The 16275-nt window shown below is 44.2% G+C and overlaps 1 protein-coding gene across 6 annotated transcripts in view; it reads left to right on the top strand.

The window, feature by feature from the left end:
• LOC135899445 (uncharacterized) overlaps positions 1-13410 on the top strand; it is a 359804-nt gene extending 346394 nt beyond the window's left edge. For all 6 annotated transcript variants that reach the window (XM_065428696.2, XM_065428694.2, XM_065428697.1 and 3 more), the window contains one exon: positions 10860-13410. In XM_065428696.2, the coding sequence (XP_065284768.1) occupies positions 11105-12688 (1584 nt within the window). In that variant the 5' untranslated portion in view covers positions 10860-11104 and the 3' untranslated portion in view covers positions 12689-13410. The remainder of the gene's footprint in view (positions 1-10859) is intronic.
• The last annotated feature ends 2865 nt before the right edge of the window (positions 13411-16275 follow it).

Below are 16275 nucleotides of genomic sequence, written 5' to 3'. Positions count from 1 at the left end.
CGTTCATTCAAGAACGGGTTTACTGTGGTTGGTAAACATTACGACACCCGCTTTGAAGGACTTTGTTCTAAGTTAGAGGAACGTATATTTGCGGGGACGCAGCAGCCACTGTGAGTTTATGTACAGGAGTTAAGGTCTTTGTTGCTCGCCTTCCGCGAAGCACACCTGCGTGATTCTATGGCATTGTTGCAGGTTACATTTGTGGCAATGCAGTTCTATCAGCGCATAAGGCAACCAGGACTTGAAGGGACTGGAGCGCATTCGTGTGCCTCTCGTTGTAGTTGCTTTCTGTTTTTTGGAGGTAATTCTTAACAGCTAGAATATACTGCTTACTAAATTTTCGGAAGAATAAACACTGCGTTTTTACCCAAGGGCTCTGTTTTGCTATTGCACATCAACGCTGCTGCCACCAGTCATTACAGATCGCGTTCTTGAGGTGAGGTCGCACGCTCTGAATCAAATGACTCTGTCGACTTATTAGTGGCACGATATCCCCTAAACTGCAGTAACCGCGGCTACCACTGTAATGCCCGATGATAGGGTGAATCGTACGCAGCGATTTAGCATAATCACTACTGTCCACGAATACTAACGGTATGTGTTGCACTCACCATCAATAAGTTGTCAATTTTATTGAACAGAGAAAATTTCATCCCCAATAAAGGCCATTCGTAAATGTCCTTCAGGTTCGAACGCCCAGCATGTCTCAAGACTGTAAATTCAAGATATTGCACACGCCGACATCGCCAGGCACACGGCCATACGATCATGATTCAGCTTCAGTATGAACCTTTTGTTGAGATAACAATGCAAGTGGTAATCCGCGATCATTATTTGTGACCGTGTGACAATATGAAAGTCATTTCTTGCAGTTGGACGAACAGAAGGTGCATATTGATGTCATTGTGGGCAAAAAACCTGCGTCGAACGGCTATTTCTTCGTTACTGTCGCAAATGGCACCAGCCAGTTCTGTGAAGATAATTTAAGATAATCAAAAGTGTCTCCAGGGGAAGAGACGATCTACGGATGGCAGACTGCTACGTATACGAGCTTGTGCAGTATCGTTGTTGTATCGCAATTGTATGTGAGCCTAAGCTGCAAAACCTCATGCCTAAACGCAAACAGTTTGCTGCAATTCAAGCAAATTGGTGCGTCTTCATCACTTACCCATGGGTCATGAGTTTAGGACCATCGGAACTACGAGTAACTGGTGATGTCCTTGAAAGAAAGAGCGCGACAACTGATTAAATCTGGCTCAGTATTCATGCTAACCGAATCTTCGTTGGTGTCGTCACGAATATATTAGACAGTTTTGTCAAAAAAATGTTCCTAAAAATAAGTGGACAAGTATCCTTGATTATTCTACCTCTTATCGTTAATAAGTTTCCGGAAGGTGATGGCTGGAATGACGTTGCGGTATCGTCTTAGGATAATAAAATGTAATGCGGACTGAACTGCTGTTCGGCGGAACGCTTCTTTTTTCCAAACGTGGGCACTTTCAATTGCAGACAAGCAGACTTTGGGATTATTAGGAAAATATGCTATCGGCGGTGCCATTCACGGCATGGCCTACCTTTTATGCTATCGTACACTTTTAATCAACCCAGACGCAAGCAGCTGAATTCTGAACGTACGTGTTACGATTTATGATATATTTGAACCAAAGAGAATGTTTATTCATTGTATTCACTGAACAACAATCGTACTAGGAGTACAGTACAGAAAATTAAAGAAAGATACTGCATACTTACAAACCCTGAATATATTGCACGCGCATTCAGCAACTTTTTTCCTACTGTGTCTCATAGTCCTGGCAGTTATGACACTCACATGTCTCGCTTGACACAACAATCGTTAAAACCACACCCAGTGAAGTTCGCGCCACCATTATGAATCGTGAAAATTGTAGACGCGGATTAGATTCCATAGACTCTTATCATAGCAAAGGAATCGTTGACAGCATATTTGATGCTTTCAGTCACATTGTTAACTTAATTTTTAAAACTGCCGTTTTCTCTAGTGACTCGAAAATATTAAACATAAGTATTGTGTATAAAAAAGGAGACATCACCTTATTAGCAAATTACAGGCCTATATCCACCTTGCCGTGTTTTAGTACAGGGGTAGAAAACCTAATAGAACAGCGCCTCTTTAAATACTTAGACAAGTTCCAACTATTAACAGAAAAACAATTTGGTTTTCGTCCCGAATATTCTACTAACTTAGATTTAATCATGCTCACCGACAAGATCAAAGCGGAAATTGATGAGGGCACATTCGTATAATCTGTCTTTATCGATTACGCAAAAGCATTCGATTCCCTTAATCACAGAATTCTATTTATTACACGCAGCGCATATGGCATGACAGGTGCATTTCCAGAGCTACTGCTACTGTGGAGGTATTTACGCGACAGACAGGAGCAGGGTCGCATTTCACGAGCACTGTTGGACACAAAAATAATTAGCAATGGAGTTCCAAAGGAACACAACTTGGTCCCATCTTCATTCTTGTATTCATTAATGATTTCCCAAACTGCCTAACTTCTATAGAATGTCTTATGTGCGTGGACGACACCACTGTTTACACTTCCCGTAGCGACATCTGTACACTAACTGTGCGTTTAAATAGTGAACAAAATAATATCAATTGTTGGTATAAAAAAGGAATTGCTCATAAATCCTTATAATACAAAGTTTATGGTTCTTAGTTCACGCACTAAACTTCGATATAACCTTCCACCTGTGTACATAACGTCTCAACCAATATTACCATTTAAGAGTGCTGATTTTCCTTTCTAAAATTTAATTTGGATATCAGCTTCGTAAAAAACAAAATCACTTACACTATCCGGCTGCTTTTGAAGGCCAAACACTACTGTCAAAACCGCACTGCTCTGTCGTTGTATTATGCCTTTATTGATAGCCATTTCAATTATTGTATCAGTTTCTGTGGTCTTACGTATCGCTGTCCTATATCGCGATTGCAGCATATGTAAAATAACGCTGTCCGTATCATCGCATCGGCTCCTTATGAGACTCATGTTACCCCCATATTCACTCAGTTAAATATCCTCACAATAAATAAAATGATCTAGTGCCACCACAGTACCGTTATTTACGGCCTTCTTAAAAACCCACAATTGCCTGATGTCATAGGCAGAAATAGTCTTGCGAACGATAACGCTACTCGCTTCTCTATACAAAATAATCTTTCAGTTCCACAATCACGCCACAACTAGGCAAAGCAAACAAACTGTTGGTTTTGCCAGGATGAAAATGGGTAATAATTTAACGGCGCCACGTTAGATCCTCACCTATATTATCATCGTACCAACGTCACTGAGAGCTTACATTACTACCTTGTAAACTGCATCTCTTCTTCGATGTATATTTGGATGTTGCTTAATGTGTACATTTATATGTTATGATATGTTGGCAAAGGTTTTAGTACTTTACCATTGTAGAAATTGAGTAATTCGTTCTTCCTTTGTTCATAGCCGAAATTGACGCCTTTTTAGTTATACAGTTTATTTAGATATATAGTGTATATAGAACAAGAGTTCGCGCTGCAGTTTATAACTGTGGATCCTCTTTCTGTGTAACATATTCCGTATATATGTACCTGTAATGAAAGAATAAACTTCAATTTAAATTTGAATCGCACTAACAAAGAACTGCTTTACTGAGATCTAGCAGCCCTTTTTTTTGTCAAAGACGACCCGAATGGTTGCAGCATACCGGGCAGATGGCTAGTATATGTTCTTATTGGCAACTGCCGTTTTAACGAGAGTTGGTTGTCCGTCGGAGCGGTTGTTGATACGTAATCTTCCCAATTGACGTTGTGAGAGCCAGTCGGAGCGCTCAAATTTCGCCGGCGCTGAAGTGACTTTTCGAAGTTTACGCAGTTTTATGAGGCTTTAGACACTTCATATCGTAAGGTTATTGAGTGACCCCATCGGAATTTAGTCAGTACCACTTATTTAGTGGTATTGACTAGGTGCAGTAGTGCTAGGTGAATGTAGTGGCACTGAGCAGGTGCAGCGGTGGCGTAGAAGTAGAGCATCCGCCTCGCGTGCAAGAAGACCGTGGTTCGAGTCCCGGTGCCGCGCAATTTTCCACCGAAACAAAAATTCTGCGTGTTGAAAAATTGCACAAACAGACCTGGAGGGCGGCCTGATCCCGGTGACCAGAACCGGTAACACACTCCCTCACCATAGCAGGATTGGCCACCCTGGTGCAGTACTTGGCCACAACCTCCCATCTGAATGCAACAATCAAACCCCGGCCCTCAGTCCCCAGCAGCTGTGAAGCAACTGGCCACGGCGGCGGTCAAACCTGTGATGCACCAGAGGGTGCTAAGAATCTCAGGCTCCGGACAGGCCGCCATTGGAATATGAACCTGGCAACGTTTAACGCTAGAACTTTATCTAGTGAGGCAAGTCTGGCAAGCAAGTGAGGCAAGTGAGGCAAGCTATCGCAGGAGATGAAAGATCTGATCAAGAAACGCCAATGTATGAAGGCCTCTAACCCTACAGCTAGAATAGAACTGGCAGAACTATCGAAGTTAATCAACAAGCGTAAGGCAGCTGACATAAGGAAGCATAATATGAGTAGAATTGAACTTGCTCTCAGGAACGGCGGAAGCCTAAAAGCAGTGAAGAAGAAACTAGGAATTGGCAAGAATCAGATGTATGCGTTAAGAGACAAAGCCGGCAATATCATTACTAATATAGATAATATAGTTCAAGTGGCTGAGGAGTTCTATAGAGATTTATACAGTACCAGTGGCACCCACGACGCTAATGGAAGAGAGAATAATCTAGAGGAATTTGACATCCCACGAGTAACGCCGGAAGAAATAAAGAAAGCTTTGGGAGCTATGCAAAGGGGGAAGGCAGCTGGGGACGATCAGGTAACAGCAGATTTGTTGAAGTATGGTGGGCAGATTGTTCTAGAAAAACTGACCACCCTGTATACGCAATGCCCCATGACTTCGAGCGTACCGGAAACTTGGAAGAACGCTAACATAATCCTAATCCATAAGAAAGGGGACGCCAAAGACTTGAAAAATTATAGACCGATCAGGTTACTGTCCGTTGCCTACAAAGTATTTACTAAGGTAATCGCAAATGGAATCAGGAACACCTTAGACTTCTGCGAACCAAAGGACCAGGCAGAATTCCGTAAAGGCTACTCAACAATAGACCACATGGACACTATCAAGCAAGTGACAGAGAAATGTGCGGAATACAACCAACCCTCATACATAGCTTTCATTGATTACGAGAAAGCGCTTGATTCAGTCGAAACCTCAGCAGTGATGGAGGCATTACGGAATCAGGGTGTAGACGAGCCGTATGTTAAAATACTTAAAGATATCTATAGCGGCTGCACAGCCACCGTAGTCCGCCATAAAGAAAGCAAGAAAATCCCAATAAAGAAAGGCGTCAGGCAGGGAGATACGATCTCTCCAATGCTATTCACAGCGTGTTTAGAGGAGGTATTCAGAGACCTGGATTGGGAAGAATTGGGGATAAGTGTTGGGGGACATTAATACTAAAGGCACACTACCCCACAACACAATTCTCGCAACACTAGACGTCACGGCGCTGTACACCAACATTCCAATCCCTGATGGTTTATCTTCGATAAAACAAACGCTGTCTAAACACAATGCACAACACTCTACTGAAGTCTACTTGTCTCTCCTTGAATTAGTTCTAACACATAACTACTTCGAATTTGAGGAGATCTACTACCTACAGATACATGGTACAAGCATGGGTACGCCTTTTGCACCAACCTACGCGAACATATTTATGGGGATTCTAGAAACAGATTTCCTATCGCGCTGCACTACCAAGCCCCACACATACCTACGATACATAGACGACATACTCATAATCTGGGGACATGGTCAAGACAGTCTTGATAAATATGTAGCATTTCTAAACTCTGTTCACCCAACAATAAAATTCACATCAGAATCCTCGACTGAGCGCATAAACTTTCTGGAGACAACAATATACATTGACAATGGTGAGCTAAAGACAACGCTGTATAGGAAACCATTCGACAAACAACAGTACATAGAATATACCAGCCACCATCCCAGACATTGGAAACAAGGCATCTTTAAAGGCCAAGCCACACGACTTCGTCGCATTTGCGTTGAAAACCAAACTACATAGATAGATTGAAGGTCACCCAAACAGTGACCTTCAAACAGCCTACATCGCTGCAACCAAACTTGATCGAGGCGAGGATCACAAGAACAACAACGCCTCTTCTTACTACTAAATTCTCAAACGCACTCCCAAACGTGAATAACATCCTAAGTAAATACTACCCAATTCGCACCAGTAACCAGAAACTTAAGAAGATTTTTCCCGACCCTCCCAGAGTAGCCTACAGATCCAACACCAATTTTAAAGATGTCCTTGTGCACACCAAACGACAGACAAAGAGGAAGTTGGGAACCAATCTCTGTGGCCGCCCCAGGTGCGCTACATGCAAAAATATTCAATCTACTACTGCAGTAAAAAGCACAGCGTCGAATTACGCACACAAGGTAACTTCGGCTTTCACCTGCACATCAAGCAAAGTCGTCTACTGTCTAGAATGCGCCGCTTGTAGCAAATAATACATAGGTGAGACTGGGCAACAAATTAATACAAGACTCAACGGTCACCGCGCGGACACAAAACACAATTTACCCAAAGCAGTAGCTAGCCACTTTAATGAACATGGTCATATATTTGACAAAGCAAGGCTCTATATACTACAAACAAATTTCCAATCCCCTCGCGAAAGGAAGTATACGGAAGCATACCTCATACACAAGTTTAATTCACTGCACCCGACAGGAATTAATTTGGCACGCGGCAACGTAGAATCATTAAAAGCGGTAACTTAAATGTGAAATTCTCACATCATCAATCAAGACACAAAACACATTAGGCCACCAGCTGACCTTAATTCTTCACCTCACATACTCTTACGATTTCGAAAAAAATTTGTCCTGCCTACTACTCAATTTAATGTACTCTTTCAGGTTTTTGCGTCTATACCAACTGTACGACCCCCTTGTGCCATGTACAATTGCCCCCACCCGCTTCTACGCGCGTCACCCTCCTGTTTGTTATTCCGGCTTCGGTCCCCCCTCCCCTTCTCTTTTCCCTTCCCTTTTTTTATCTATTTCTTGAAACCCCCTCATCAACATTTTCCGAAGTCAATATGCCCTTTGCGGCGCCTCAACCCAGAGTATCGCCATTTCTGGATGCCGCCGTAACGACACCTACGTTGAGCTACTGGGGCAATGCCCCTTGAAAGACCATGCCGCTGCCTTTCAGTCACCCCATATATCACACCGCAGACTCCACGTCGCCATCTTAACTATTTCAAAATTACTTGACGTATTGCTGCTATACTACTCAAGTCACTTTTTCAATTCATGTTTTTTTTCTGTGTGTGTGCGTGTTTTTTTTTCTTTTGTGTTACTCGCGCACTGACCGCCTGACCGGCCCTTCTAATGCCACAAAAACATGCCGCCAACGACTCCCCCTGAATGCTTCCTAACCTCTTGCATCCCCAACACGCTCCCTAGCCCCCGTCTTTCTTAAAATTTTGTTTTTCTATTTCTTGTTCTTTTTCTCTCCCCCCTTTTTTCTGTCTTGGTGCCGCGCTGGCTTGCCCCCCCCTTTTTTTTCCTTTTTTCCTTTTTTTCTGCTTTTGTTTCTTTTCTCTTCTCCCCGCGTGCCCACTCCCACGCTCTTGTCCCCTCGTTTTGGGAACGAAGCTCACAGACGTCGGACGACAGCGCTTGTTTCCTCTGGTAGTCTCTGTCTTTAAAACCAGCCGCCAGTGCCAACACACGCACGTGACGTCATCGCACTAACCCTTTAAAACAAACACACCTTTGACGAAGATAGGTCCTCCTATCGAAACGTTGGCCAGCCTTTCTGAGGCACCTTATCCCTTTTTACGAACTTTATACCACAGTGTGCAATTCCATCTGTCAGCCCCTTTCTTGTTTTTGGAGAATACCTTAGTAACTTGAGATTCGGTGATGATATTGCCTCGCCTAGTAACTCAGGGGACCAATTGCAAGGCGTGCTCACTGACCTGGAGAGGCAAAGCAGAAGGGTTGGTCTAAAAATTAATCTGCAGAAAACTAAAGTAATGTTTAACCATCTCGGAAGAGAACAGCAGTTTACGATAGGTAGTGAGGCACTGGAAGTGGTAAGGGAATACATCTACTTAGGGCAGGTAGTGACCGCGGATCTGGATCATGAGACTGAAATAATAAGAAAAATAAGAATGGGCTGGGGTGCGTTTGGCAGGCATTCTCAGATCATGAACAGCAGGTTGCCATTATCCCTCAAGAGAAAAGTGTATAACAGCTGTGTCTTACCAGTACTCACCTACGGGGCAGAAACCTGGCGGCTTACGAAAAGAGTTCTACTCAAATTGAGGACGACGCAACGAGCTATGGAAAGAAGAATGATAGGTGCAACGTTAAAGGATAAGAAAAGAGCAGATTGGGTCAGGGAACAAACGCGGGTAAATGACATCTTAGTTGAAATCAAGAAAAAGAAATGGGCATGGGCCGGACATGTAATGAGGAGGGAAGATAACCGATGGTCATTAAGGGTTACGCAATGGATTCCAAGAGAAGGGAAGCGTAGCATGGGGCGGCAGAAAGTTAGGTGGGCGGATGAGATTATGAAGTTTGCTGGGACGACATGGCCACAATTAGTACATGACCGGGGTAGTTGGAGAAGTATAGGAGAGGCCTTTGCTCTGCAGTGGGCTAAACCAGGCTGATGATGATGATGACTTATGCAGTGTTCACTTGCTACGGAGCGGGTGAAGTGAACATGCCGATGTGTCCATCTCCAAATACAAAAGTAATGTTACTGACCAATGCCACAGTCGTAGCTAAGGACGGTACAGAGGACAACGACGCTCTCTGATGTCACGCGTATTGGCTTCCATCTTGTATGCCAGTGGACGCGTTGTAAATACTCTGTAAATACATTTTAAACACCTCTTCTCCCTGTGACAACATATTAACAATTTGTTGTCTGTGGTATACAACGCTCCCACAGTGTGCCAGATTTTTCTGTTGCTGCACGCTAGGGAGGCCTTGGTCATAAGGAAAAATGGTGTGTCCCTAAAGTTCTTTTTTAAGAACTTCTGATTCTTCATGAAGTCAATATCGTTTCCTATTTTCCAATAATAAAAGATATTTGCCTTAGGTTGTTATTTCGCTATTTTTTTGTTCGGTCCAATGATGCATAATCAGTGTGTACGAGTCATATCAGATGGGGAGCTCTCGCGGTTTTCCTGACGTCGCGTGACAGACAGGTGAAGGGGTGGGGGGTGGTTCAAAACACATTTTGACCAATCGTGGAAGGTTGATTGCAGAATTGGAATAGAAAAGTTTGGAATAGAGGCGCTGTAATGCAAAACTATTCCAAACCTTTCTATTCTGATTCTGCAATCAGGCCTCCCCAATTGGTCAAAAGCGTTGTTGGACCACCCCCATCTCAACTGTCTGTCACGTGACGACACGAAAACCGCGATAGCTTTCCATCGGAAATGGCGTGTAGACACTGATTATGCATGATTTGACTGAACAAAAAAAATTGCTATTTCTGATTCGATGCCTTTTCGCCATTAGCCCTCAGCTATTGACCAAAAGTTTTCGGGCTGCGCCGACTTCACCTGCCTCTCACACGACGTCACAAAACCGCAAGAACTCACCGCGTCCAAGTTACGCGTAGCGTTAAAGATGAATTAATATGCCGAACAAGATTGACTTTTTTCGGAATAGCCGCAGGCTGTCCCGTTCCAAAATGAATAAAAGATGGCTGCCGCCGATCGCCCAGGCACTGTCTACCTGCACCTGCCGCAGAGCAAGGGTTTATTTTCGTATAATAAATCTTTTTGCGTTGCCGTGTAACGTTTTCGAACACTTTCGGCACGTTTACGACGTCGTTCTGCCAAGTCTTCTTTGCTGAGAATCCGTTTTAGCGTGATTCTTAAACTTGCGTTTCATGCCACCGCTATTTTCGACCAGCCACCGGAAGCTAAGTAAAAGCGTACCAATCGTATACGCCGGCGCAACCCTCTTCACCCGGTTATCGATCTTAAGCGCAGTGACTCAGCGCCATCGAATCCCTCTCCACTAGAGCGTGCTGCTCGCCTCTTGCCAGCCAATTAGATAAGACATGGAGCTCAGTGTAGGCAATGTTATTCGTTTTTCAAGCAAACAAAAGTGACCTCCTGTGAACGAGGAAAGCCTTTGATTGGGCTGTTCAGGCAACGCGGCGTAGCACCGCCCGATACTTGCGTTGGTGGTTATGTAAATTTGACGTCAGGAGATCGGAGTAAAAACATAATGGCGTAGTTTTACGTTATAGGGAACGGCTTTACGTTATAGCCCGCCAAGTTATCGCAAAGATGGCATGTTTAATGTTCGATTGTAAAAGGTGCTATATTGATCGCTTCAATATTATGATGGTGTATGATACCTGTTTATGTTGATGATCATCGCTGCTTGAGCGCTGCTCATGGAATCCTACCATAGCAAACAAAAGCATTTAATCTATTGTGGTCAATGACCTTGCTTTTACAGACTCGTAATTAAATAACCAACTTTTTTTATTCGTGAATGTCAGGTATTTTCTGTAAACCTTCATCTATGTGCCAAATAAATCACGAATATTATTGAACAGTTACAGCATGGAATAATTTTTATGTACAGTCTGCATTTATAGCTTCCACAAATCAAAACCATAGTTCACCACTTGTAAGCATCTCATGTTTTCTTTCTTTTCTCTTTCATACAGGTTTCAAGATTTCAAGGAGAAAATTCAAGCATGAGGCCCGAATACTACTGCCCTCTGATCACATCGTCCAAGGACGGCTGCGAGATTCCGAACTGAAAGCGCAAGGAAACGGCATCGCCTCTATCGAAGAAGAGAAAGAGCTGCGAGGGTTGAGCCACGATGACTTGGGAAGGTGTGGTTACACTTCGTAAGAAAAAGAAAGGCGACTAACCGGGACGAGAAGGAGAGGCCAGCGCGGAGAAGCTATGAAGCAGGAGTCCTGCGATGGCGATGTCCTGCTGCGGCCTAGATCGTGTTCTTCGTCATCCACACCAGAGAGTGACTTGTGTCGAGACGACACCGACGATAATGGCTACTATGACTTTCCCATGGATTTGCGTAAGAAGTCGCCAAAGAGCCCTGACTACCCCTCAGGTGAGGATGAATGTGAAGAAGGCGAGACGATGACTGCGGTCAGGCGACGCCCCATTCACCCGGTGGCGCTTAACCATGCTTGGCAGAAGATACTTCTAAACGCTCTACCGGCACCGGCTGTTGCTGCGGCCTTCCAACATGGTGCCAAGAGGCATTCGGAACTCAGTTCCAGACTCATGGATGTCGGTGAACAGAAGTTAATGCCAGCTATTATGACACGAATGAGCGATAACCCGTGCGCAGTTGACCGGCCGTGCCAGGATGACAAGGAAAATCGCTGCGCTTGCGCTTGCCGCGGGCGAAAAGACGGAAGTCCCGGGAATGACCTACTGGACTTGCGAAAAGAGCCAGCCAAACCAGAGGCACAAGGGCGGGGTCCTCTCATGAGTGGCCCGTACCGCACAGACAAGGACTCCAACCCAACGCTCATCAGATTTCTCGAGTCGCGCGCGCTCTCTCCTCAGCAGCAAAGGCACGAAAACGATACTCCGGAGGACTTATCGTCACACAAGTCATCCCTCCCTGAAATCCAGGACCAAGACAAACATACCAATCACCAAGACCAGGCAGTCAAGAGGGCAGCGAGTTGTTCAAAGCTCTTCGAGATCACCAGTGAAAGCCTCGTCGAACGATTGATGCGGGCGCGCTGTAAGTCTGACAGCGAAATACAAAACCGCCTCAACAGTGGGGCTATGAGGCCTGTGAGCACCGAGGAATTTTCGATGTCCTCGCCACCACCCAGGGATCAGCGCTCACCATCTCTGACGCTCAAGAGAAGGATACTGGGTGGAATATCAACCCCCGACCGATGTACTGGCAAGGACGAGGACGAGGTCGACAGCAAGCAGCCCCGAGTTCGCATCGAAACCATCTCCAAACCAAGCTCACGACCGTGCTCCCCAGTTTGCGACCCGAGGGCACCACAAGAAACGCTCTTGCAGCAGCTGCGGCATCTGGCGCCCGCAGCGCTTCCCCTAAGCATCTACGCTTACTACACGCAGATTATGCAACGGCTACACGAGCACGAGCTTCTCAAGCGGCACCTCGAAGGCATAGCCGCGTCCGGTGTCATGCCGAATCCGCTTCTCGTGCCGGTGACCATGGCCTCGTCCGTGACGCCCGGGCTGGAACCACTCGAAGAGCACGAAGAACTAGGAGCGGCAGCCGCGAACCACCTCGACTCGTACAACTGTGGGATGCGCAAGAGAGCCCCGCGTGCGCTGACGGGCAAGCACGTGAAACACGGCACCGGTGCCAGTCCATCGACACTGCTAACGCTCCGGCAGAAGATCCAGGAGCGCCAACGAGCCCGTCAGTTAGGTCTGCTCGAGCCCGCCGTACGCACACTCAAGGGAACCAGGAAGAATTTCGGCAAAGGTTCCTCAAACGGGAAAAAACAGGCTGTGAAGAAGTGAGCGCGAATCAGCGTTTGTACCAGACAGCGCCAACGTAGTAGCTGGCAATGTGGACTGCGTAAATAAGAAAAGCTAAAGAGACACACCTTGTCATGAACGCTAGGCGCAAATGCTAACGACATCGTCTGACAAGCTATGGATGACTAAGACGAACAAATTATTATTATTTTTCACCTACTTTATGAAAGATTTCACTCTCTTCTTTGACCCAGGCGGCCCGCAGAGCGCAATGACACTTGACCACCGACATCGAGACAGGGACAAAACGTCGTCGCTTAATGATGGACTGAACGTGATATTGGAGTGTTAAGCTTTTGCCATCACAGTGCTGAAGCAAAGTAAAATCGTGCTAGACGACCTTCTTAGCAACCATGGGTTTGCGCTTCTGCAACTTAATTTCACTGGACGCTGTACGCTCTTGAAGACTGGTCGCAGATTCAGTTGTCTCCCACAGCCAAAGATACGATGGCAGTCTGATACGATTGCATATATCGTCTATAAGAATGGATAAACCACTACAATTTCTCTATTTAGAATGCACTATAGTCGTGTTCGGCATCATAAGAAACTGTCGATTTATATTTGATAAAAGCATTCTACGCACTACCCGCTTCAAATAGATCGTTCAACTGGACTGAAGATGATGGGAAGAAAACAAAATTTTCTTTGCATAGCAGAGGCTAGCTTTTTAGTTTAAAGAAAAATTTAAAATTATTTGTCTACTGATATGAGGCACCAAAATATTTAAGCACTGTCACGCGTCTTCTATCAATCATGAACACTGCCAGAAGACTATATTTAAAATACCTTTTCTGAACTGTAAAAGAAAAGCCCATGCCAGAATAACTACCCCGGGCCCTGAAAGCAACACAAGCCATTTCTCACCACAAGACGCCTTCGCTTTCTTGACAAAAGTTATCTTAGGAGGCACTTCTCTCATGTTGCAAATTATATATTTATGCTTTGTGTCTCTTTCACAGTTACCGGCCTCTGCTCAACTTTTGTACGTCAGGAAACGAAAGCTCTATTATATTTGCAACCATTTAATGAAGGGTGTAAAAGAAGCAAAGGTGAAATGAAAAACTCCTCTCCCGCGAAAGGAGGCTAACTGCGAAGCGATCAGAGCACGCGCAATCAGAGCACGCGCTTCCGGCCTGTGAGCTGCTTGCTGGAACTCGATTGCGCTAAACTGCGTGTAATGAGTGTATCAGCGAATCGCTGACGCGGCACAATGCGTTTAGCACGGTAATTTCTTTTCTCAAGAGCGTGCAAAGAAAGGATACGTATATCAGCACGTGCATCACATATTAGCGAGCATAGTTTATAAGTGGTGTGCTATCTACACTGCGTACCCACCTCCCTCGTGTGGGATGCACCTGTTACAAAAACAATTACTTCCACATTCCACATCTGAGGCAAAAACTGCGTCCAAGTTCAACTAGGTTTTTATGTATCTGACAAGGTACAACTGCCGTCAGAGTGCTAAGAGAGTTTGCTGGCATGTGCCCCTCTACCTATTCTGTTTAAGTCCCGTTTTGTTTCCGTAATTATTGTTTAAAAGCATTTATGCGTGTAGACTGCACATTGTGTTTGCCCTTCTATGTTACATTACTACAACATTCCACTCGAGTGTTCTTCTATGTTTAGTCTCTTGCGTCATCACTCATGCACAGCAGTGTGTTTCTCCTTATAATTGGTATGCACACTGATCGCTTGACACCTAGTTGTCATGCGCCGACAGAGCGTCTTTGGGACTGTTCTTACAAAATACCCTATCTTGAGGTTTTTATTCATGAGCCCTTTGGCGCACGGTGGCTGGCGCTTGTTAAACGACGATAATGCTGTTTATCTGAAATTTTATTTTCCATTTCACAATAAAATGTTCGCTCTAGGCTCTTTCGTTGTCTAGGAAGCTGCAGTTGGCTAATGAAAATGGGATGCTAAGTGTAATCTTAACAGTGAACACAATGTTTTGTTGTAATGGTACAGCACTGATGACTGTTAGCCCACTTCCGTCCCTATTAGCACCCTTGTCCCCCCAGAAAATGCAAAAGTAGCACCCTGCATGTTGTCGTTATTCTGGAAATATTCTGGCATTTATTTAAACCAGGTTTAGGAGCATATGAGCAGCTGGATTGCTAGCAGATGGAATCTATTGTTTGCGTATATATTCAGTTATATTTTTCTGTTTAATTACGTTGTTGAAAACAAGTAATTCAAAATTGTATGAAGTATAGCTGTCAGTTGCTTACAGAGAGTGAAAGTCGCGAACTTTTTAAGAATACTAGCTTACGTATTCAGTACACAAAACGTTTATTGAAATATTAGTATGATATCATTAGTCAAGTATTAGTGGCATGCTTCTTGCTACAAGTTGACAAAAGCAAAATTGGCATGAAGAAACCATACGCACCCGCACATTCGAGAAAAGGCGCAGCTTCTCTGCTGCAGAATACGCGTTCTTAAAAATTCTGTCAAAATAATGCTTCTCTGGAACCACGTCATACTGTTGCATAGGTTGCTGGATGGTTGCATTGCAATTATAAAGCAGCTTGGTGGCTGTGGAATTCAATATATGGTGGCATTCTAGTTTGGAAGCCCGGGTAACCATGATAACAGAATGACTATTCTATGACTACTAATCAACCTATTCATGCGACCTGCTGCTACGCAAAAGGTAAAGTAAGGAAACTTATAAAATTGCTTAAAGTGCACTTGCCTAGTACTTATGAGCTGAGTTTACCTACGTACCAAACGGAAGGAAACGTTATCAGAATGTCATACTTGTTGATTAGTGTGCATATGTAATAACGTAATATAAAAGTATTTACTACTTCATTGCAATCAATAAGCAACACCACAAGACTGAGGCTACAAGCGCTCTTTATTTTTCTGTGAAGACATGCTCACAACCCACCGTCCTTGAGAATAAACACATTGCAATGCCTTCAATTGAACATTATGAAATTCTGTTGTGGTCATCTTATGCCTAAAACACTCCTATCGTTGACTTGTGCAACAATTCGAAATCGCTTAATGATGAGACCGATATTCTTTCAGCTGCGAATTCGTTACCACCTGCTCACGCGATTTCACAAGATATCTTATTCTACGACGCTACTTAAAGTTATTGTCCCTTAAAGGCTGTGCGAATTTGAAGAGATTTCCTTTGTTTTTATGTGTGATGGGGATGGAAGCCATTATGCTATTTGTGTTCTTTCTGTCTACAGCTGCCGGCAGTGAAATGTCAATTGTGAAAGAAAAATATTTTTGTATACGTGTTTCTGTAAATCTTTGTGTGCGTCCTACATTGTATTTATATTGTATCTTCTGTAATAAAATGAATATATTATCCAAACTGGAAGCATTTTTTTCGGTCGGCCGCTCGTTTCGAAAGAATTGATTCCAGGTGAGTCCCATTAGCACAAAAATATAGACGTAGTCGCGTGTTGTCGGATACACGTAGACGTGCAAGAGAAGGGACACCACAGTAAAAAAAAAAAGAAACCTGCAGCGGCAGCCCATATGCTCAAATAGCTGGAGAGCTTAAGGAGTGAAATTTATTGCAACCCCGCAAATAGTGATGA

This window comes from Dermacentor albipictus, chromosome 6, assembly GCF_038994185.2.
Source record: "Dermacentor albipictus isolate Rhodes 1998 colony chromosome 6, USDA_Dalb.pri_finalv2, whole genome shotgun sequence".
NCBI classification, from domain to species: Eukaryota; Metazoa; Arthropoda; class Arachnida; order Ixodida; family Ixodidae; genus Dermacentor; species Dermacentor albipictus.
The sequence above is the reverse complement of the archived record's forward strand: the minus strand, read 5'-3'. Positions and strand labels throughout refer to the sequence as shown.